The sequence below is a fragment of the Scomber japonicus genome, chromosome 8 (assembly GCF_027409825.1).
Source record: "Scomber japonicus isolate fScoJap1 chromosome 8, fScoJap1.pri, whole genome shotgun sequence".
Classification (NCBI taxonomy): domain Eukaryota; kingdom Metazoa; phylum Chordata; class Actinopteri; order Scombriformes; family Scombridae; genus Scomber; species Scomber japonicus.
Window position 1 is genome coordinate 17344268 of NC_070585.1, and position 25353 is coordinate 17369620.

The 25353-nt window shown below is 38.2% G+C and overlaps 1 protein-coding gene across 3 annotated transcripts; it reads left to right on the top strand.

Annotated features, from left to right (window-relative positions):
• The first annotated feature begins 1196 nt into the window (after positions 1-1196).
• Positions 1197-16812, top strand: slc43a3b (solute carrier family 43 member 3b). Of its 3 annotated transcripts, none has more exons than XM_053324413.1 (13): positions 1197-1347; positions 7533-7813; positions 7967-8096; positions 10069-10115; positions 10250-10326; positions 12631-12723; positions 12827-12966; positions 13557-13663; positions 13840-13983; positions 14509-14616; positions 15351-15537; positions 16209-16332; positions 16526-16812. In XM_053324413.1, the coding sequence occupies exons 2-13, from the start codon at positions 7630-7632 to the stop codon at positions 16643-16645; spliced, it is 1461 nt and encodes a 486-aa protein (XP_053180388.1). In that variant the 5' UTR covers positions 1197-1347; positions 7533-7629; the 3' UTR covers positions 16646-16812. The 3 variants fall into 3 exon arrangements, with proteins under 3 accessions (XP_053180388.1, XP_053180390.1, XP_053180389.1); XM_053324415.1 differs by having other exon boundaries at positions 1197-1327; XM_053324414.1 differs by lacking the exon at positions 1197-1347 and adding an exon at positions 7050-7080.
• Positions 16813-25353: the final 8541 nt, after the last annotated feature.

Genomic DNA, 25353 nt, shown 5'->3' on the forward strand with positions numbered 1-25353 from the left:
CTAAGTAAATATTAATTCAGTGGCTATTTCAACATGTAGTAATTTAAATCCCCAACAGAAAGCTGTTTAACACGTCCTCTCATTTGATCCTACTTACTTATTATAGCCTACATATTGGAGTCATTGATAAAAATAAGATAAACAAGAAGGCAGATATGGCCGGAGAATGTTAGAAATGATTGAGTGTAATGAACAGTGAACCTATTGTTCTAACAGATATTCATCTCGGAATGAAAGCACATCCAATTGAGACCTGAATACATCTCCTGACATAAGGCATTGCGAATTAAGTCTGCCTCTATATCTATCAGATTGCGAAGAAATGGACAACCCATGTCTGGCAGCTTACTTCAGGTAGGAGGAGACAGGTTCAAACTCAGGGTTTCTTAAAGAAAACCAGCCAGCGAGCAGGTTATGTCACAGAGTCAGTTACCATGGTGACTGACTCAGAGTTTCAGTTACCTCTCTTTCTGGAACAGATAACACTGAGTTTTCACATAATCAGCTTTCTGGAATACCCCCTGGTCTGTCTAATGAGCATCATAAATTACAACATGGTTATTTCATTAGTTAAACTAACTGAAAAGTCTTTCATCGGCAGTTTTATGTTGTATTCAGCAACGACTACAGATCAGAGAAGATTTTTTTCATAATCGAATTGTTTGTAGAAGTCATGTTTTAGTTGATGAAAGTAAACAACTCTCACAGGAGCCATGCAGTGTTACTAAATGACCACACTGGGGAGCCAACAGACTAAACAATTCAAGTGCGCCCCTGTATTCAGGCTATAGGCCTACACACTTTTATATTGTTGTAGGCTAAATTGCTCAGCTTTTTAAAAATAATTTAATGTATTTACAGTATTTATTGCCTATAAAACCTTGAAATTGGTGAGATGATGCAGCTATAGCCTGTTAATTAATTAATTTAAATTATTTTATGATGGTGGTGAAATCATCCCAAAATGTATTTAATTTAATTATATTGGAAGACTAATACATTTTCAAAAACTTTAAATACTACAACCCTGTTTAAAATGTTAAATCCAGTTTAACAACAATGACTCTAGCAGTAACCCTTTCCTATTACTGTGGTGAGGAGGTAGCTCAATGTTTTCAGGAACTGTGAAGGAGGGCGTTTGGACCTGGAGGAAACACTACGAGAGATCAGTGATAGGTGCAGAGCGAAGCAGACTATGTGTTTTTTATCGGGGGGAGAAAAAAAAACCTCTCTACCCCGCCCAGCCTGTCAACAGCGGCCGCAGCATGTGGGTCCTCACACCCTATGGTTCAGACAATATGTGGATGATATGGACAATAGGACCACGGTAGGAGGCCATAACATCACGTAAGTTTACATCCTGCTATGAAAGGGCGTCACACATCATACAGCTGTACAGTGAAATAGATCAGAAGCTCGCCTTCGGGACAAATCCTGAGATCCCATGCGCGACATTTACGTCAAAGCTTATGTTTTCTTTTGTTTATACACACAAATATAGCTCAGTGTGGGCAGCAGCCACAGACCAGCAGACCAGCAGTTCTAGCCCCAAGCAAAGGGTTGAGAAGACACTGCAGCATGTGAATGTTATATGCAGCATTAAGTCAGCGAGAGGGAGTTGTGGCTGTGAGATTTTATGCATGGATTTTATCCCAAGCAGGATAAAACACTCATTCAAACACCTTTAAGCACGTCATGTATTTTGATTCAGTGCTGAACTTCATGTACTATGCACTAGAGCTTGACTTAATTGAACTGTAGTCAAATTACTGCCATGTATGGGCAAAGGGAGAATGACTGTCCTGTTGAGTAATGTTAAAGCACATCCTGGTAATAAATGCATGCTGCATAGCTTTTCTACATAGGCAGTATCCTTAAAAAGCACACTGATCAATCAGGAAAAGGTGTGTGTGTGTGTGTGTGTGTGTGTGTGTGTGTGTGTGTGTATAGGTGTTCATCCTCCTTGAGGTTTGGGTTAGAGCTTCAATATTGAGTCTAACCAAACAACAGAAAATGGATCGTCTGTCTGGATCCAACCTCTAAAATGAATACAATATAATACAGATTAATAGAGATTCTTTATTCTTCTTTGATCATAGGATCATAGTAAACAGTGATCAACAGACTAAACAATTTGTCATTCTAGTTGTTAATAATTAAGAAAATAATTGATAATGAAAATAACTGTTTGTTGCAGTTGCATTATGTGTCTGACATGCCGTATTTGGAATAAAAATAATCCACTAATATGGAATAATCTCTATGTAATCCATTTGGAGTTTCCTCCCCAAAACAGAACACAAAGCACTTGATACTTGTATCTGATTAGCAACTTTATGTCATGGTAGGAAGCCAAAAGAAGGTCAGAAAAGTCAGAAAAGTTTGAGAAACTATGTCACTGAACTTGTGTTCATGTTGTGCAACATTCTTTAAATAAAAAGGGAGAGGAGTTAAATGTTTGTGAAAGCCTGGGGAGGCTATGCATGCAGTATTGTAATTGTATTTGGTGAGAAGGACTTGCTTTACATTTTCTGGTGCCTCTTTGTATCTGTATGAGTGCAAAGAGCACGAATGATCACTTAGCTGAAGAGCTTTGCTATTAATATTTAATTAATATCTCTCACTTGCAATTGTGGCTTCCCTATAAATTTAAAAGCTATATTTACTGTTCTGTAAAGGCTGATATAGTGACAATATTCAGTAGGTGAAATTGCATTTAACTATTGACTATGTACCCACAGTGCAGCCTGTAACAGCAGTATTGGGATACTGGGAGACACAGAACAGAACACACAATCATCTTTCATGTTGAAATTGTCCACTGCATATGTACAGTATAACAAAATATTACCAGATAAGGAGCAACATTTCCATTAAACAAATTACAATGAAGTTGCGAATCCACTGCAGTATGACTCACAAACATCAGCAGACTCTTGTATGCCCTGTGGTGATATTCGGCCAGTCTGACCATTTTGACGAGTGAAACTGGTCATTCCAACATTCAGCCATAGTAACAAACTGCTTGGTTTTTGCATGGTCTTCAGGTTAAGGATTTCTCCCTTAGAAAACAGAAAATATGTCACTATCCTGCTATGCTATGCATGATTTACATTGTATATAAATATGAACAGATTTTAATTGACAGAGGTTTAGTAGTATTGTGTTGCTCTTGACCTTTTAATCATTACCCAGGTTGTCATTTCAAGTGTTTGTTTAACCTCATCAGTGGACAGAGAGACATTGATTTCTTCATGCTCTGCTAGTTGAGATGTGAATTCAACTGGCTTAATTCAGTCAAACTGAGTCCAGTTAAATACATTTTATAAGTTTATACAATTCTGTGTAATAAAAAATGTTTTTTGTCCATCAGGAGAAATGAAGAAGCCCACATAGATGAATTAAATGAAAACCCTGAATTAATGAGTGGAGAAACATAATGAGTGCAGATGCTTCCACACACACAGGTGCACCACATGGTACAATTAAGCAGTTTACATCAAATCATGCTCTGTGGCATGTATAAAAATGCTGAGCAGGCCCAGTTCATTCTGATTTCTGATCAAGATGTCAAGAGGGAAAGATCTAAGATACTTTGAAAGAGGGTTCATTGTTGGGGCACAGATGGCAGGAGCTTCAGTCACAATGACAGCTTAACTTGTCGGCTGTTTAATAAAGGAACAGTGACTAAAGTGACATCTGCATTTATATCTATGGGAAAGACATCATTAAATAGGGTTGAAAATTGCAGTCGACAGCACACATTTGATGACTGTGATGCTTGTGCATTAGTGTGATATGTGAGGAAAAACAGAAGAGTAACTCCTCCCTAGGTGACTGAGAATGTCAATGCAGGATGAGATCAGAATGTCTGCAGGAACAGTTCATAATTACATAGAGAGGAATATTATAATGGGGTTGTAGTAAACCCCTCATTACAAAAGATGAATGCACATTTAAGAGTTCAGGGGTGGGTGAGTCCATGTGTGACTTACACCAAGAGGAGAGGAATGATACAGGCCTGCATGATTGACCCCTACAGTGAGGGCATCCAGTGGCTCTGTACTGCTGTGGGGGACATTTTGCTGGCATGGTTTGGGTCCACTTGTCCCCTTAGGGAGAAGTCACTGCAAATCAACACAAAGTGGTCTCGACCATGATGACAATGCCCCCAAGTATGAAAATGATGTGAATCATATGCTACAGTATAACTTAACAGACACCAGATCTCAACCAAAATGAACACCTCTGAGAGATTTTGGGGATTTCTTTTAAATAGTGGTGTTCATCCCTCCAGAGTAGAATCAGTGATAAGGGGCATTGAAGCTGTTCTGGCAGCACATGGTAGCCCAACACCTTACTTAGACACTTTATGTTGGTTTTTCCTTTAATCTGTCACCTGTCTATCATACAAAGCAGGATCTAACAGAATAATCTTTCTAGTATTTTTTGGCATCAGATGATCCTATAAATCATGTGAGGCATTTCCATTTTACTTTTGACCTAAACATTTTTAGAAAGAAGAAGTAGTGATTGTGATGAAGTAAGTCCCGTGATGTATCTCTATTTTGGCTTTTTGTACCAGTAAAACAGAAACATGATGACATCTGACCATTCGCTGTAACAGAAGTTGCTGACATCGGCATTTCCTTATTATCCATTATTACCATCACAACTACATGGCTACCCCATGCCAGCACCCTAACCATAACCTATATTTACTGTAAGGCTGGATTACAAAACCAGGGTTACTGTGTGTCAACTGATTTGTGGTTGTTTAATCAACTCTAACTCATATGATAAGGAGGGTCGTGCTTATCTTGAGGCCCCCTTTTTTCTTACTTCATGTGAAAATCTAGCTTTTATACCTTAATTACTTCAGCTGAAATTGTTGCTTTATTAGTGCATATTCCCAAACCTGGAGCCATGTGTTATTCCTTCAGAGGAAAACAGGTCACCCTGCACAGAGATAAGGATAAATTGCAGCTCTTTGTTAGTTAAGGTCCCCCTTGCAAGTTGCTTTTTTCTTTTTGTCTTTCTGAGGACGATTAACTTTTTTAAAAATGCCATCGAGGGAAATTGGTTTACAGGAGGAACATGGACTTTTTATCCATGTTGAGCATGTTGGTTTTAGTCAATTAATTTGTGCACCATTATGACTTCTTTGTATTTTGTTTTATGGTTTTATGACATTAATGGAGAGGGGGGGGGGGGGCAGAGAGTACAATATAAGATTTATCATGCTGTGGCTGCACACACAATACAGTATACACAATTAGGATAAATCCACTCTTAATTTTGATCTTTATATGCAATTTGTTAGCATAGTAAGGAAGTGAAATAATGGAGGCATTATCCTTTAAACGATAGTAGGTCTGCCTTGTGTATCCTTAAGACCTTCTTTGTATTTCGTGTCTCAAGGCTTTATCTACACACATACACACACACAGATGTAAGCTGGGGCAGTGATGCTTGTGTCAACACTCAGCCGTTGGTTTGGGGAAGTGCGTAAAAGCTAGTTTGCGTGCCAATGTGTGTGTTATGAGATCTGTGTCTTGTGATCAGGTGACGATAGTAGTAAAGCATGTACATGAGGTCTTATGAGTGGTGCTATAGTTAAAGTAAAGACTTTCAACAGTGACCAGTAGTAAACTCCCCTCGACCTGGAGAAGCCTGCTTGATCACACTGATAGAAAAGAGACGTTTGAAAGTTATGCAAAGTACGTTGTTCTAATGATGAAGATTATGTAACGGTTTGTGCCCTGATTGCTCATCTTCCATCACAACCGTCTCATAGCAACAACCTTCTACTTGCAAATTGATGCATTATTTTGTTCTGAACTAAATGTCTTGATCCTTTCTGTGGTAATGTCACTGCAACCAATTTGCACCCCTCTTCACCAGTGAAATCAACCAAAGAAACAAACTAAAATCATTTAACTCAACCATTGTCTTATCCTCCAAAAAAATATAATAATGGTTTATAGTCTCTGGATTCTCAGAGTTGTCTGGATGGCAGAGTTTGATAATTAAGGGATTTGGTGGACTGGAGCTTGATAGTATGTCTGACATACTGTAATTGATTTAGTGTTGTTAATTCTCTTAAGTTACAGGCATGATATTGTGGGTTATTGATAGTGGCAGTAAATTTAATGAAGAGGGAGTCTGCTGGCACATATGTAAGTGAACCATGTGCAGATTCATGTGTGCTTAAAATAAAGATACTGACAGCTTAGTAGTCAAAAGTATTTTATAGCATCTCTTGAAATGGAAGGCCATCATTATTTTAAATTTAAATTAATGATTAATAAAATGTTTCTAAAAAAGTGTCTAATTATTTGCTGACGACACAGCTGTTTTTATTCACATAAAGACCCCAACGCTATAGTATTGATCCAAGAATTCATTAAGATAGTCTGGATAAAGGAGTTATCTACTTGTTTTATGGCTGTGTATTAGGCTGGAGACTTTATTCAGCTTTGGGAACCATACATGAATATTATTACAGATGGAAATGTTGGCTTTACATGAAAAATAAAAAACGTTTTATCTTATTTAAAGATAATGCAAGTGACTTATAACCCTTTTTTAGCTTTTTCTTCTATTTGTAAAATATATGATTTACTTCTCAGGAGATACAGAAAAGACAGTTGTGAAGTTTTCCTCTGGGGACGCCTGCAGCATAACTGGTCATATGTTACTGAGCCATCCATTCTTTCTCAGTCCATCAAAGAGTGATAAGGCCTATCAAGGATGCTTTGTTCATATGGACCCAATTTCCACATAGCACTCACCGTGTTGCCTTCTTTCGCAAGTCACATGGTCTTTTGGCTTAACAACTCTAGCTTCTACATCTGGAGTATGTCTCACTACTTGAGTGGAGCAGATGTTTGGCCCGCCTAGACTGCAGCACTGTTTATTCTAGTGAGAGTGACTGAGAGCGAGACAGAAAAACAATGGGGAGGGGACACTGGTGAAAAAGCGGAAGGAAGAGCTGAGCTATATATAAGGAAGAATGGTGTAAGAGTATCGTGGTGTTGTAACATCAGGGGAGACACACAGAGGCGGAAATACGATAAGGTCTGAACCACGTTTTCTAAAAACCGGAGAATACTGCAACTTAACATGAGTGTTTTTTGTCTTCCAGGATCTCTTCTCTTTGTGGATTCAAAAGAAAGTCACTTTGTTTGTGATCTATAGTTGTATATTTCAATTATGTCCTTCTGTTGTTAAAGTAGGAGTTAAGACTTACTAGTATCACAGCAAGGAGTTGTATGTATCTTTTTGGAAGAGATTTGTTCTAAAGGACTGGATTCAAGCAACACAATTTGTGTCCAGATGTGAGCCCTTGTTTTGTTTGTGAAAGATGTTCTTTCCAAAAGCTGTTGAACATCGCATTTATCACATTTATGGAAATTTGTTCATCATTGCTTTAGGATTGCACAATGGAGTCAACATTGACTTTTTTCCAAATAACAGAAAATATGACAAAATCTAATCAAAGTCTTATTTCTATTCTTCTATTTTGGCAGGTAAAGTGAGGAAATCCAGCTGCGTGCTTGTGTATCCATGCACGTGTGAATACAGTCTGTGAATTGTCTGCTTGTGTGTGTGAGTCAACGTGGGACGATGCCCGGTGTTGAGAAGAGATTGATGGTGCAGCGCAGCCTCACCTTCGCTACAGGTCTGGTGGAGTGCCTGTGTTTTGCCGGGGCTGTGTTTGGATGGGCTTCGCTTGTTTTTGTTCTGAAGACGGAGGGATACTTCAGCTCTCTGTGCGTCAACGTCACACAAGTCAATGGCACAGCTTTAGGTCAGTTAAATGTCCCCACCTGTAGTACTTTAAATTCTGATGTCTATTGAATTATCAAGAGAGGATGAGCTGCAAAACACAGCTCAGCTCAACTGTCTTTCTTTGACCACATATTTCTTATCTTCTCCATTTTTTAATGTTTTCCTCTGACAGATTGCAGTGGACAGGATGAACAGTTCTCTCTCGTTTTCACCATTGCCTCCTTTATGAATAATTTCCTCACACTGCCCAATGGTTTCCTCTTTGATCGGTTTGGGACCACTGTGGCTCGGCTCTTTGGAATGTGAGTCCACCTTAAAAACCTTTTTAATTAAATTGTCAATGAATTTAAATATGTAATTTCTTGTCAAAAAAGTTACCCAGTGAGTAAGTAAGTAAGAAAGGTTGTTCATTAGTGTGACTTTAAATATCTTCTTAATTTACCTTTACCTAAGTGTTTTATATAAAAATCTTCAGTACAAACTCGGTTTTCTGCTGTATGAGGCATCATTTTGACCTGTGTAATTTGAAATAATTTGGCCCAAAAGCTGAAATTTTGAATTCTGATCTCATGTGAAAACATACATTTACTCATATGGACAAACTTGTGGGGTTCGAATTGGTTTGCCAGAGTCTTAGGTTAAAAAAGTTAATTTTAGTGATAAAATTTCTTGAGCAGATTTTTATTTCAAACTAATTTTTCACATCTTCAAATAAAAAAACACAGAAAAAACAGATTATTTACAACTGTATTAGTTGAAAGTGAAATGTGAAACTTACTGTCTGAAAATGACTTAAAAAAAACTAAAGGAAGTGCACAATACTGGTTAGTATTGATACACAAAGATGGTAGTTCAACCCTCAGTGGAAGTTAAACATTCATGCCTCAAAGCATTTTCTGTCTTCTTTCTGGATGGCCAAATATCATCCACTGAGTTAAGGTAGTTTTTTTTAAATAAATACTTCCAAATAAGAGTGTAGAGGCTGTACAGATATAAATTATATGACATTATATTAAGTAATCTAATAGCACAGTCAGCCATGATAAAACACAATGTGCTGAGAAATAAATTAGTAGAAAAAGCAAGACAAGAAAGTGCAGCAACTCCTATTTGAATTATTAACCATTCGGGTTTCTTAGCCAATACATTCATTTTTTTGATGCTGCAGTAGTAAAACATCAAAGAGTGGCGGTTTGCAGCACCCTGCTGTTCTGCCAAACCAAACACATTTTCAGTAAAGACAGATGGGCTTCTGTCGTCTTCACTAATTCCTTGCATTGCTGTGACTGCGACTGCCTGTGGTGGCTAAGCTAATGCTACTTTGCAAAGAGGCAAGCTGTGTTTTCATTTCAATCTCTGGTATTTCCCTCTGAGGGTATCCCAAATCTGTTTGCTTACAACAACAGCCGAGAAGAGTCCTCTCTCATACAGAGAGGACATTGTATAATTTGAGTTTGTGTGAAATGTTAGTGTGCATATGCTGTTCATGCTCTTGTGAATTAAAAAGGGGCACATGCTGTAGGAAAGTTAGAAAAGCAAGAAACAGCAACATCCTGAGGAATGTTGCATAAAGTAGTTGAAATTTCCAGGCAGCGGTTGAACGAATGGAGATGTGTGTATATGCCAAAGCCTGACAGTACAAGCCATCCAGAATGTAGAGAAATGTTTTATGAGAAAAAGGAGCGCACTGAAATACCACAGCCTTAAAAAACTAAAACTGGAAAAAGGAAAATGGATTAAGACACATAGAAAACGTGTGTTTTTCTGCAGAAGTTCAGATCCCGTAACTCAGTAACTCCTCCCTACCACCACAGTTAACATCTATCATATAACATAAACACATTGACACTCACACACATATCTATCAAGTTTTTTCCCCCAGAAATATCTTAATCTTCAATAACAAACTGCCACTAGGGACATCCATATGTTTCCACTAAAAGAGGGTGGAGGGAAAATAAAGAGCCAAGGAATGCAAATAGTGGACAAGGGGTTTAAATGAGTTGAATAGAGCCAAGAAAGGAAAATTAAAGTAGGGCAAAAGTTCTCCAAACATGACAGAAAGCCTGCATGTGAATGTGTGTTTACTATTATGTATTGAATGTCCCTTTCTTTTTTATTCATTTTAAGTCCTGTTTTCTTACTGTTAACCCATTGTTTTTTTTATCTAGTCCTTTAAAGCCATCACCATCTCTATCAGCTTCATGTTTGGTATTGTGAAGACCTCAACCTAAAGAAGTCATTATGACCGATGAAATCTCTTTTTTCCAACAGATTTCTTTACACCATGGGTACCGTGATGGTGGCCTTCTCATCCTCAGGTGAAGACACTTTCTCTCTTTGCTTGTTTTGTGCTGTTATTGACTGAATAAATATTGACATATAAAGGACTGAGGTGTTTCAGCTACAAGATGTGGAGGTGCATTTTCCTAATTTTTGTCTTTTTTTCCATCAGTTCTGTCCATCCTGCTCTTTCCAGCTCTCTCCCTCCTGGCTGTGGGTGGCATCTTGTTCCTGATGACAAACATGCAGGTACAATGGTGGTTATTCAGACTGAGTGATTGTTTCTTTTCATGATCGGTCAATCTGTGCCTTTAAAAAAAACAACAACATATCATTCAGGCCAAATTGGCATATTCAGATTGCTTTTTTTGTCCATAACAGTCCAGAACTCCAAAGTACTCAAAGTACAGCGTCCATATAGCAGACTGCACAATTAGGTCCTACCGGTAGTCCAGTCTTCTCTTCAAGCGTTCAATTAGCACCACCTGCGACACGTGCTGACATCAAAAGACACTGTCAGTTGTACAAATGAAACCAAACGGTCTCGTAAGAGTGTATTTTCATTAGTTACAAAGGGAGAAATGTTCGCTGAGTGTTTAATTGTGTAACCACCACTGCAAACTGCTGGCGTTGTTAATTCATAGCATACTCAGTTGCGTGAATGTGTCATGCACCGAAAATAAGAGTTACAAGCCCAGAACGCCTCATGATGTAATACTATGTGAGCAAATCACAGTTTAAATGGGTGCATTAGCATATAGAGCAAATGTCTAAGAAATAATATAGCCTATTATGCAGGCACACTTAGGCTATCTATTATTTATTTTATAATTTATGTTGGAAATGTCTTTTACTTCAGAGTATTTTTATTTGTAACCACCAACAGTTGCCCCCCGACCCCCCAGCTATCTACTCATTTATTATGGCTGGCTAGTCTGTGCCTTAGTGGAAAGCCCTGCTTTCCAGATGTGTTTTCTCAACATCTTAGCTGCCCATTTCTCTACCAACAGAGAATGTTAAGAAAACCTGGATCAGGTGATTTATATGCCACAGTGTCCTGGTATTTGTTGGAGTGCTCCAGGTAGCATATGCAGGATTACATGTGCAACACACACCTTTGATATTCCAAAAACCTGATCATAACCAGGATACTGGTGTCTCATGTATGAAAAGGCAGCAAATACTCAGACTGGAGAAGATGGAATCAAATAATGTTTAGTATGTTTTAAGCTTTAAGATGACTGATGATTATATAAGATAACCAACTAATTTAACCAAATAATCACATAAATAATTTTAGCTCAGAATCATCGGATGGCTCATGTTTGCTTAAAGTTGCAATTAGAAAATCCCTACAAGGCAGTTTTAAAATTTGACTGTGTGATTGTTAAATGTATTTGTGCATGAGCAAAGAACATCTGCAGGCTTCTGTCTGTCATTATGTTTAGTTTGGTTATATACAGTGTTGGGGAGTAACTATAGTTACATGTAATGGAGTTATGTCATTTAATTACAAAATAGATGTAACTGTAATCTGTTACAAATGTTGATGTTTACAAAGGGGGTTACATCTGAAGTCAGACCTTTTATGATTTTGCTAAGGAGGGTTTTTTCATCATTTTTAAAATATTTAACATGTTACTGAATACATATATTGCTGTTTTTAATTCTTTGAAAACAATATTTTTTATATTTTGTATATAAATCATGATGTAGGCTTATTTGGAGCACATATGGTGTCACAGTACCAATTAAGCCCATGCCAGACTTTTGACTCTTTTCATAAAATATCTTTATTTTATATTCCAACATCTACATGAACTAGTGAATACATTTTCAAATGAGAGATAAATCTTTATGAGAAATGACCTCACAAACCATGTCAGTATCCATGAAAAACATCTGAACTTACATTTTGCCGGGCTTAATGGGTACACTTACCCTAACAGCTGATTAAGTAATTGAAATAGTTCCATTACTTACTACATTTTAAACAGGGTAACTAGCCATCTGTAACCTATTACATTTCAAAAATAACCTTGCCAACCCTGATTATATGATATGTTATAGGCTAATACTCAGTGCCTATCTGCATGCTCAGTGAATGAGTAGCCTATCATGAAAAGGAAATCTCTCTGAGAAGCACAGTTGTTGGAGCTTTTTTTGGGAAGCCACGGTTTGATTTTATGATTTTAGTGATAAAAATACTCAGATCTGTCTTCGAGTCATTACTTAACTGGAAACAGAAAAAGACAGAGTGTTACTGTACTGACTGCAGGGCTTTACTCATACTGAGCTCATGATATCATGGGGAGAAAACACAAAACCCTCGTGGTTACGTCTGCTGGGCCTGGCCTACAAACCATAACCTCATATCCAACTGGAAATTCAACTCAGAAAAAAATAATTTTACATTGCAGGCATAGTCTTGATAAGTCACTCTGCTCTATTCTACATGAATACATTTTATTAATATTATTGCTGAATGAGAGAAAACAGACACTTACATACATCGTTCATCAGTTGTTATCAATTTCCATTTTCTTCCTGCAGGTAGGGAATCTGTTTGGCACTCATCGCTCCACCATCATCACTCTCTACAATGGTGCCTTTGACTCTTCCTCAGCACTCTTCCTCGTCATCAAGGTAAGAAACAGACTGAAGGTTTCATTCACTGCTGTCATTTAGATTTAAATACCATCTTATGTACTACTGATGATCTCCACCTCCTTCTTCTCTTTCCCTGCAGTTGTTATATGAGTCTGGCATCTCTCTCCGTGCCTCTTTCCTGGTTCTGTCTGCCTGCAGCGTCATTCACTTGCTCAGGACTTTTTTCCTCCTGCCCAAAAAGTTCATTCCCTACCCGCTGCCTGAAAGCTACACATACGGGTATGAATCCCAAACCAGGCACACAGACATCTAACAAACATTCTTGAACGGTGCATCGAGTGAAAATAAGACTTCTTCTTATCTTCGTTTTGTAATTAATTACATTCATTTTAATTTAATTTAGTATGTTAATAGTTTTTATTATATGGAAATATAAGTGAAAAGTAGGTAATACAATTAATGATCCAAGCAAAAATGTTTTTAGAAATATACATTTCAGTGTAGTTTCATCATTTCTTGTTTTTTTCTAACATAGATGGACACAGAGGAGTTTCTGATCTGTGCTCTTTGCTTTATTGCCTGTTGACTGTAAACATATTGGTATACTGTACAGTTTGCAGTGCCTACTAGTGTACTCTTACAACAAGAAAAACAAGTTTTGGGTGTGATGAGGCATGAAATCTGGATGAAATCAGTTTGAATTAATGTGCTCCTGTAAGAAAAACTATTTTTCAGTGAAAATCTGTAAAAATGGAAGCGCTAAGCCTTCCTCTTCTACATAAATTAGTGTGTTTAAAATATTGTGGAAAATATGTTCACCATTCCCTCAGTCTGTGGCTGACCCTATTGTGACCTTTGACCTTTTTCAGGATAATCTTTGGTAAATCAAAGAAGCCAGAGCAGACAGTGGCGAATGGTAACTCACAGACAACAACAGAGGAAACGCTGCTCAACAAGGACGTCCCTGTAAAACAAGGTGTGTGCAACTGCAAATTTGTGTAGTTTGATATGGCGCAGAGATAAAGATAACATCACTGAAATAAGGTTATTATATATTCTGTCTCTCCCACTCTCCCTTTTTCATCCACTTCTTGTTGCCCCTTTGTCCTTTTTGCTCTTTTCATATCTGTGTATGCTCCTCGTCTCCCTCAGAGAAAAGTTTCCGTGAGTGTTTGCTGTCCAGGTTATTCTTGTGGCACCTGGTCTGGTTGTCAGTGATGCAGCTCAGACATTACCTGTTCATCGGCACACTCAACCCCATGTTGCAGCGGCTGACGGAGGGAGAGCCCTCACTGGGTAAACACACACCAATACTAACATCACGTCACAGTCTAAGCATTTACCTTATTTGGCAAACTTTAATCAGTCTCCCTAAGGGAGGCAAGTTCAGACTAACCCTAGCCCTGAATATTTAACACTTAAGCTTTGCTTCAACACAACTTTAATAGTCATCAAGGGACATTAAAGAAGAAAGATTGCATTGGAAGCCTTAACTGCACACTAAAGTGCCTGTTTGTGCACTGTCGTTGATCTTAATTTTATAATAATAGATTCTACTGATTGAAGAACTGATGTAGTAAAAATAGAAAATAATTTGAAACAACTGTGCATGTTTAAATTTGTTTACATGTGCAGTGTATGTAACCATAACATGTTTACATGTTATGGTTACATACATATATTTTCATATGTCTTTTATGCGATACATTAAAATAGTCTTTTTCTATTCTTGTTTGTAATTCTGTTAAGTAATTATTTTTATGCCTTTTTGTATAAATACTGCTGTAAAAATAAATCATCTTTGTATGTGTGTCTCTGCAGTGAGCCGGTACATCAATGCGTTTGCTTTCACTCAGCTGTGTGGGGTGCTCTGTGCTCCTTGGAATGGCCTCATTATGGACAGACACAAGGGCAAACCCCGTGCTGCAGGTACCACACTAATAGTGACTGAACCAGAGCATCTGCCAAACCAGTCATTTGTCACTGGGCAAGACATGGGTTACAAAAGTCCCATTATTGATTGAGACTGGTAAAACAGCAGTACAGAAGCATGTTCCCCTTGAAACTGAAAATGAAAAAACCTTCAGAGGTGGGACTTAACTCATAGTTGCAAATGGTGGTACCCCTTAGCTAAAGCATCCTTTATAAGATTTTTTTAGTTGTAATTTATTTATTATATTATTTTTAATTCTGTAATACTCCATTTGGTAAATTGTGAGAAATCTCTCTGGCTTTTGTTTATCCTCCTTTTCTCCTTTCCTTTTGTTGTTTACATCATGGATGCTCCTCCAAATGGACCATTTGACCATAGAACTTATGCAAGTTAGGACAGCAGAACATCTGACTGAGTGACTCATTGGAAAACCTCTTTATGAATGATTTATTAAGTTATATGTACCGTAGACCTGGTGGCTAAAAGTGAGAAACTCATGACAAATCATCACTTGTTCAGTCGGGGAAGCATATCCATTAGCCAAAAGGGATTATTCACAGTAAACAACCCACTATAAAGCATTAATAAATAATAAATAGTCAATAATTTCACTAATTGATTCTTTCTCGCTTGCAGAAGTTCTGTAAATATAATCTGAGTCCTAATGATTATTTCTCTTTAGGGGAACAGGTATGTTTATTCATTTGTGTGTGTGTGTGTGTGTGTGTAGGAGAGAGTGAGCAGGAGGCAGACCTGCGGGCCGCAGTGCTTTCTCTCTTCCTGACGGCACTGCAGTGTGTACTGTTCTCAGTTTGTGCCTCCACCCCGTACCTGCCGCTGCAGTACCTCACCTTCATCCTGCAGGTGGTTAACCGCTCCTTCCTCTACGGTGGCAACGCAGCCTTCATCAGCATTGCGTGAGTATACTCACAGACAGATGTTCTTGAGATGGGGCAGCAAATAGACACATACTTTAACTCACATGCATCCATATAGTCACAAAGCAGCCAGACAATCAAACAAACAAACTGCACAACAACACTTTGTTTTCTAGTTAGTTTTATTTATTTACCTTGATTATATTGTGTACCAGTCCTCTCATCACAAGGATGCTCCACAAGGCTTTGGATACCACATTTAGTTGTAATGTCCTAAACTGAAAACACTGGAGAAAATATTTAAAAAAACAAGCTGTAACAAAAGCAGAAGAGCAATATAGAAATATATAGAAATATGTCACACAACAATAATTATTTATTAGTTATAAACTCAACAAAGGCAAGAATGATGTAAAAGCGATAGTATGAGTAAGTACAACTTTGGGGAAAAAGAGAAGTGTGCAGTAATTTTAAGTTTCTGTATTTAGCATTTATAACTAGTATACCAATATTTAATAAATGATTTATATAATGTAGCTGTTTGCAGATGTAAGTGTTTGTTAATGTATTTATCATTGACTATAGATCCATAAGTGGAGGCTCATGTATAAACAGATAATTAATGTTACCTCCTTTTTTATCACTTCCCTCTCTTTGCATTGTTGTCATTCTGTGTGTGTGTGTGTGTGTGTGTGTGTGTGTGTGTGTAGTTTCCCATCATGTCACTTTGGGAAGCTGTACGGCGGGGTCATGGCTTTGTCTGCAGTGTTTTCATTGCTGCAGTATCCCTGCTTTGCCCTGGTGAAAGGAGCTCTGAATGGAGATCCTTTATATGTAAGTACATTACATGATTCATACAATTGTAACTCTCCAACACGTTACTCTACTTAGTTTCTTTTTGCTCTAGTTTGTGATTTTTTTGTGTGACTTTTTTCCACATTTTGTTCTTTATCTCATTTACCTACATCTCTATAATCACAAACTCTCCTCTGACTGCCCTCTCCTCTCTCTGCTCACATGTTTACAGGTAAACATTGCTCTGACGGTGCTCAGTCTGCTGGCCTTCATCCATCCCCTCTCTGTTTACTTGCACTGTCGAAGCCTTGCCTCTCAGCGAGCCAAGTCTGCCTCCACTTCAAGTCTGTAAAATGACATTCACTCTTAAAATGTCCTTCATGTCACCAGTGACACTAATAGCTCTTTATCTGATTAATAGTGCTTGTGTTGCCATGTGTTGCCCAATTGTGGAGTAACATCAAGCGCTTTCAAGTTGATTTAAGATCACAGTTAAGTGTGGTTTTATGTGCAGTCATAGTTCATGAGCATGTTCATAATCAAATAGAATGACGAGCTTCTGGGCGCTTAATTATCAAACTACTAAACGTAACATTTTGGACTTGAAAGATAAAGTCATATTCTTTACTTTTAATCCTACAAACAAAATTTAAGAATAAAAACAATGAATCTGCCTAAAAGCAAAAACGACACATTACTAAGTTCAAGGAGGATATTCAACAGCTCTTAATTGAACTGTGAGAAAAGAGACTTTCTTCTACCTGACACCGCAGCCATACAGGCCAAAGCTATCTCAGTCTTGACCTCAGCCATCTTGGTCACCATTATCACATTGCCGGGCCTCCTCGTGTTCTACTTGCAGCTCATAAACTACCTGGTCAGAGGTGGTAAGAGGGGGAAACTCTGAGCTGCCTCGCCTCCATCCATAAAACCTCTCTGATCGCTTTGCCATGCTGGTGCCACAACTCACACTGCTGATGTCCCCGTGGCCGATGCTGCTTCTTCCTATATGGAGCTCGCTCTCTCCCCGCTAAAGCAAGTGTGTCACGATTCAAATTTGCCTTAAAAAACGCTGGATCCCTATTAAACAAGACTTTATATTAAAGGACACTTATCCTTCCCTATCAGCCAGACTTTTTATTTGTAACTGAGACCTGGTCTACTGTTGGTGATCTCACCTCACTTGGTGATCTGTCCTTCCCACTGCAGCTTGCTAAATCCCCAAGAACAACTGATCATGGAGGTGGCTTAGCCCTGATTTTTAAAAACTGTTTCAAATACTGATCACATGAAAGTTGTCTTTAAAAGGTTTACACTATGCTGTAAGTCACTTGATGAAAGTATCTTCACATTCAGCCAAAAGCATTTTTACTCTTAAATTGGTTCATTAGAGTATTCTTAAATGTAATTCATAAAAGTTTGTTAAATATGGGTCCTGATGTACAATGAGCATAAACTCCAGCTGTTGTCAAAAGTCCAGGATGCAAAATTGTGTTTAATATACACATTTGTGTATCACATCAAACTGATTTACTCTTTCAATACATATCAAACACTTGTTGCTGAAGGGATCTTTAACACCGCTTTAACAACACTGAGCTTTGTCTGTTGATTTTATTTTTTTTGTAAAATTACACATATTGGCTGCTCTAATTCTTTGTTTCCATAGGATGGGATGTGTCTTATGTTGCTTTTTTATTTAACCTCATAATGTAACATGCATTCTTGCAGTTTTATGTACTATGTGTAAAACCAGCTGCCAGCAGCATAGCCAGTGCCAAGTGATAACGCACTTTATTGAACACAGCTGAAAACATGATGATGTTTATATCAGTGAGAACCTCTTCAAGTTGTCTATATCTATATTTTTAACCTTAAAACAATACGACAGTAGGATGCTGAGTGTAGTGACAATATGAGGGATATTTACAAGTCAAAATCACAAATATCAATCTGTGTTGTTTTAATTAAAAGTATCAGTGATGTGCAGGTGCAAAAACATGTCTCATCTTTGACATGAATAAATCAGTGAAGCTTCACTGCCAGAGCAATGGTCCTATTTGCTCACTAACATGATGTCTATGCACTGTTATCTTGTGAGTTCATCAGATTCATCAGTGCAGTTCAGTTTCAGCCCTGTGAGGAAAGTGCAGCAGGCAGCACAGCTCTGCCATCTGTTGGCCTCAAAGTGACCCTGTTAGTCACCATTGTGCCAAGTACTGTCCAACAGTAATGAGCTGACATCATGTTTTAGTTGCCTCCAATATGTGAAGTCTCAGGTGTGTATCTGAGTAGAATTTGGTGTCATGAAGGATTCAGATTTCCAGTGGAAAGGGAACCATAACTGTGTGAAAGATTATAAAGGGAAATAGGTTGCCTACAGTGTTTACCAGTAAATGTATGTTTCAGTTAGACAGTGTATTTTTCTAAAGTGCCAGGATTTACATGGTGTTAATGTTGCTTCATTGCCACTATAAATATGTCCATTCTGAAATGTATATTTTGATATGAACAGCAAAGTGTAATGTAATTACTTATTTTTATTTTTGCCCTCAAAAATGTTTGTTTTCAATTATTGTGAGAATAAATGTATTTTCCAGCAACTGTGAATTGAAGGTGGTATAGAAAATGCAATTATTATCTTGCAAGCAGATATTTATGAGGACCATACTGTATGTTTTATACTCTGACATACATCTGACTACATGAAATTATATGCAAATGATAAACCAAACCATGTTTTCATAGTATTTCTTTTAAACCATTTATTTAATGACAAATATAAGCGACACTCGGCTTGTGAAAATAGTTGTTCAGTATAATTCCCTTTGTGGCTCTGGAGGAAGCTTTCTAAAGTCTGAAGAAATAACAAAATATATAATAATAAGGAAAGGAAAGCAGGATACTCAGAAGACACTACAACAACAGAAAGCCAAACAGTAAGGAAAAAACAAAAGCAAGACATAATTAAGGTAAAACAAGAAGACAAAAGATGTAAAAACACAGCAGAGAGAATACAGAAGGATGATGAAAGATATACAGTACAAAGATTTAAAAAAATACTGAATAATGTAAATGTGAATAAATTCAAATGAAAAGAATGAAATGATTATCTCCATAGGCAGGTGTTTTAAAAAGCTGAGGGGTCCTGTTGGCAAAAGCACAGCCACCTTTAGATTTATTTAACACTTAAGTTTAGAGTTACCAGAAGGACCCCACCTGAGGATCTGTGCTGTGGCTCATATGGGATCAACATAGATGTGCTTTAAAAGCGATCAATAAAAAAAAAAAAAAAAAATCAATACTAAATTGAACAGGGATCCAGTGAAGAGAAACCAGGACTGGAGGGATGTGATGTCGTCTGTTAAAACCAGTAAGATGTCTCTGACCTAGTTGGAGGTGAGAGAGGGACTTCTGGTTTATGGCAGAAAGGAGGGAGTTACAGTAGTCACGTCTAGAAATATAATGGAATGACTTTTTTCAGGTCACAGTGTGAGAGCATTGATTTAATTCTTGCAATAAATCTTATGGACTGGACAACTTTTTTGATCTGTGGTTCAAAGTTTAAATATACATCAAATAGTACTCCCAGAGTTCTGGCAGCACTGTCAATGACATGGAGATGGTTTGGGGGACTGAACACTATAATAGATGCATTACAAATTGGATGTGTAGTGTTTGGAAGAGCTGAGTGTTTACCAGGCAAGGCAAGGTCTGACATCTGTATTTTGGGTAGGGTAGGCATTGAAAGTCTGTCTCGCAAGTCCACATTCATCAGTGTGCAATATTAATCAGTGGATTACCCATTTAAAAAACAAATCTCAGAACTTTTAGGTCTGTATTTTACTGCCCTAAAAGTGTTCCATGTTCCTGTGGAGTGGTTGTGCATGAGACCGTGAGAGAAAAGACAATGACAGGAAACAATCCCTGATCAGATAGAGAACGATGATCAATGCGAAGACAGTAGCTAACTGGAACTCTACAGCTGGATATATAAAGTGAAGCAAGGCATTCGTCCAAACAAAAGACAACTGATTAAAAGTTTCAACGTGTATCTGGACCCACTCCTTGTTGAGGAAAGCTCTGATTTGATGGGCAGAATCCAAACCTGCAAGATTCACAGCAGCCTCAGAGGACAGTCTGTCGTCTCCAGTAAGACTTTTGGCAGTCTTGGTAGGAGTTGCTGTGTTGTTGCTGGTAGTGTTGGAGAGATTTCATATGAGGCGGTATCGTCTGGAAGAAAAAGCTCTGGCACTGTGTTAAACCTGAAATAACAGGGACATCCACTCCAGTCCTCTGTGCACCTGCTGTGCGACAACCCAGTGCACCCAGAGAAAACTTGATGCAACTCCATAAAGTCTGTCACTTCGAATGTGTGTGAGGGAATAATATGCGTGTATGTGTGTGCGCATGGTGACAGGTTCTTATCTTGCATCTGCGTCATCGATGATCACAACTCCAGTATCTCAGCAGTTTAAAAATACAGACTTGCATAAACAAATGTACAACAGAAATAGGGGTGAAGGTGGGAGGAGATGAGGATAAAAATAAGCCTGTCTGTTAATGAGGTGATTTATTATGTGTTATGTGTTGTTTTTTTCCCACTGGACTGAATCTGTTGCCGACTGAGGATGTCTTTATGACACACAGATTTGACAGGCTAACTCAAAACATGCCAACTAACTGGCGTCTGTTCTCTCTAATTGAAGCAAGAGGGAACAAATGTAGTGGCCCCAAATTGTCTGTGTTTATGTGCTACTCATCTTCTATCTGCTGCAGGTGGCTGATGGGAAATGATCTCTGAAACTGGAAGAATGGCTCAACAGGCCACAGTATGTTCAGTGTGCTTATGATCCTCAGGTTTTTTTAGGGGTTGCCACCCAAAATTGAGGACAACAGACTGATGAAAAGTGACTAATAAAGCAAAAAAACATGATTTACATTATATGGACAAATGTATGTGGATCACTCCACATATTTGTAAATACTTTTGTATGTTTTGTATATTTTGACTTGCACTTCAGTCTTTTCATGGTTTGGGCCATAACATTTAGTTTAATTAAGTTAATTGATTATTATCAGCAGACCTCTTTAATGCTCTTGTGGTTGAAGGCAAGTAAATCTCCAGAGCCAGGTGCCAACATCTTGTGGAAAGTCAAAGCTTCTTTATATTAAAGGGTTTCATTGTTGAGTTTATACTCATCCAGTATAAAGAGTCTAATAACAGAGGGTGCTGTATGTTGTAAAGCCATTTGAAGCAAATGTGCAAAGTCTATTGTTACACCACTTTTTCACTTTTTCTGCCTTTTTCAGTGTCTACTTGTGATTGTCAGCACATAGATTGCCATCTCACACTTACTTGTTTTTAAAACTGAAGCTACACGTGACTGCAGATGTCAGATTTTGCCTAAACAAGACTAAGAAGAGAAGGTTAAAATATGAAGCTGCATTGATTTTCTCATGCCCTAAAAACATTTAAAGCTGACAGAACCACCAAGACCTTTAAAAAAAATCTAACTGGGTGTTTATTTAAATTGCTTACAGATATGAAGAATGTCCTCTGACACTGCAACTAAATATCACATGATTCATTATCTTCTTAACAAAGTCTTGTCAGACCTTTACTATCCCAAATGACACCCACATCTTGTCTGATTCATGCACGTTTACACACACTCACATTGCATTTAATAACTGGGATACAAAGAATGTCAAAAATGGGGCGTTTAGTTACCAACCTAAGATTTCAGTTACTTGACAAACTGTGCCTACAGGCGCATACTGTTGCTCATATAGTTTTTTTTTTTTTTTTTTTTAAACTTTATTTTTTTCCAATCAATACAGAAATACAAAAACAAAAAGACAAGGGGGAATGAGCACTACTTAGTCACATAAAGATGCCATTTTGTCCATCTTAGAGCACACAGCTCTGTATTGAGTCTGAGGCTGTATGTCAATTGCTCCATTGTTCGAATTTCTCCTACGATGTCCAGCCAGTGGCTCAGTCCAGGTGGGTCAGTTCTCAACCAACTCCTTGTAATGGCTTTCTTAGCTGCAAGTAATAGGATCTTGAACAGATATTTGTCTTCTTTACCTACTACATCTTCAGGTATTAGTCCTAAATATACATACCGAGGATCATTGGGAATATTATATCCAAAGATTTCACCCATGGTTCTTAAAACCCCCTCCCAAAATGACTGTATTTGCACACATGACCAAAATATGTGAGAATGGTTGGCGTTCAGTTGCCCACAATTTCTCCAGCAATATTGTTGTTGGCCTAATTGTTTATTTTTGATTTTAGGTGTAATAAAAAAACGTGTTAAATTTTTCCAACCAAACTCTCTCCATGTTCTAGAGCTTGTTGATGTGTGTTGGGTCTTAAACATGGACTGCCAATCATTCTCAGATAACTCCACATTGAATTCTCTTTCCCATTTCACTTTTATATATACTGTATTTCTTCCCTGTTGTTTCAATAAACCTTTATATAGTTTAGAGACAATTTTTGAGGGAGTTTTCTTAAACGCACCCGTCAACACCTCAATCACATCATTCCCTTCTAGTGAGATCTCGTTCTTAATTTCTGTCTCATAAAAGTGTCTTAATTGGAGATATCTGTACAAGTCTCCATTTTCCAGACCAAACTCATTTTTAAGTTGTCCAAATGATTTGAAATGTTGCTTATCTACCAGCGTACAGGTAGCTGTTATTCCTTTGTCTCTCCACTTTTCAAAGGTCTTGTCTAAAATTCCTGGTCTGAACCTAGAAGTGTGAGCAGGCCATATCAACAGTTTACAGTCTCCTGTTAACTTATATTTTTTAACCACATCATACCATATTTCAAACGTTTCTCTCATGATCGAGTTTTCACCCTTAGGATCCGTGTACTCTTTTCCACTCAACCTTGATTGTGGAGGGGCCTGGCCCAGGCGCATCTCAATGTCCTTCCATCTGGCTTGATAGTTTGGAGAGCACCAATATACTATGTATCTTAACTGTGCAGCATAGTAGTATTCTCTCAAGTTTGGCAAAGCCAATCCTCCATTTTCTTTGTCTAGCTGAAGGGTCTTGAGTCTTATCCTAGGCCTGGCCCCTGCCCAGATGAACCTGGATATTAGCTTGTCCCATGCTGAGAATTGTGAAACTGGTACTCTAATTGGTAGCGATAAAAACAGATATAGCAACCTAGGCAAGAGATTCATCTTGACTACCTCTATTCTTGAGCTGAAATCCATTATTAAAGTCGACCACTGTGCCACATCTTTTTGAATTTTATCGTTCATTAGTTCGTAGTTTGTTTTGTAAATTCTGTCGAATTCCTGAGTTATTATCACTCCTAGATATTTTATCGACTTAGCATTCCAATTTAATTTATATCTCTTCCTGATTTCTTTATTTGGCTTGTAGTTAAAGGTTAAAACCTGAGTTTTAGACATATTTAATTTGTAACCTGACAGTAATTGCTCATATAGTTTTACCATGCAGTTATTCGGCCATAATAAAAGTTGTGTTTCATGTTTATTTGCATTGTTCTGTTTGAAATGAAAATGGCCTCCTGAGACATTCTATTTGAGAAGGAAAGAAAAAAACCTGAGGACATTTGGAGTAACTTTGAGAAAGTTCATGCAAAGAGGGAGTGATCAGTGTGTCAAAAACACTCATGACACTCAGTTTTGACCAGTTTTTTTCTCCTCTCAACCTTGATGTACTGTGGGCAGAAACACACACTCAGCTCTGTGTGTGAGTGTGTTTGTGTGTGTGAGTTGGGGTTATGGACGGAGTCAGCAACACGTTTATTTTTATAAGATCAGGACAGATCCTTTGAACATGCTGTGTTTACACCAGTTCAAATGCCAGTGTGTCTGTGATTCACTTTGACACAGCAGGCTAGTGAGAGGATATAAGGGAGGGGGTCTGGGAGTGGAGATGTGTATGTGTGTACATTGTTACATACATATATGCATGTTTTTTTTCTCTTTATTTTGGGTAGATTTACTGCAGCATCACACAGTGGGTTATGTAATGCACAGAAGTCTCTGAACAGGTACGCACAAACACACTGAATGTGTCTACAGTGTCAATCTGGATACTTGATAAATAGGGTGGAAGGGGCATCAAGAACCTCCCACATTCAGCAGGTTGATCACTACACACACACACAGACACTCACACACACACTACTCCCACAGCCTCCATGAAGATGGAGTCTGGTCGGTGAGCTGGCTGCCTCCACCATTTACCCCGGGGCCAAGAACAGTGTGAATACATCACACAGACACACAAACACACACTCAACCTTATCTGTCCCACGGCCCCCTGTGGAGACTACTAATGCCTGCTTGGTGAGCTGTCTGCCTCCCCCAGTCACTACACCAAAGCCAAGAAACCATGTGATTCCAGACGCATAACTTATGCCCCGAGCTGCGCTCACAGCTTGGACTTGCAGATGACCTTCCATGGACCAGCTTTTGGTGAGTGTGTGTTCACTCGGGAGCAGATGATGTGCATCATGGTGGAATTGGCCTTGACCCGTGTTGTGGAGGGAGGACTAAGTAGTGAGTAAGGCCAGCCCACCCTTACCCTGACATGCAGAGGACCTCTATGTCCCATCCCACATCCTGCCCACACTCAGGATCACATCGTCTCCAGAAAGCCAGTTGCAGTGCAGCCAATGTACAATTAGACCATAAGCTGTGACTTTTTTCACAAGATAGGCACTTGTGTCACTGTCAGTGGCACACACACACTACATGAGTTGACAGCAACTTCAAACAAAGCTTCTGTGCAAGGAAAAGCCATATTACCTGTCTATTTGAGAACTGTTTAAAGAGTAGGCCTACAATTTTTCAAGTGTGTGTTAAAACAAATTTCAGCTGCCCAAATGAACATTCAAACAGATTTTGCTTGCTGAAATCATCCCTCCAGGGATGTAGAACAAGTTACACAGAACTTGTTTGGTTAAAAAAATATTTAGAAGTTATCTGATCATATTAGGAGGCTTCAGCCATCTGAGATAGAAAAATAAAGTGGATATCCTCTAAACAGTATTTTATA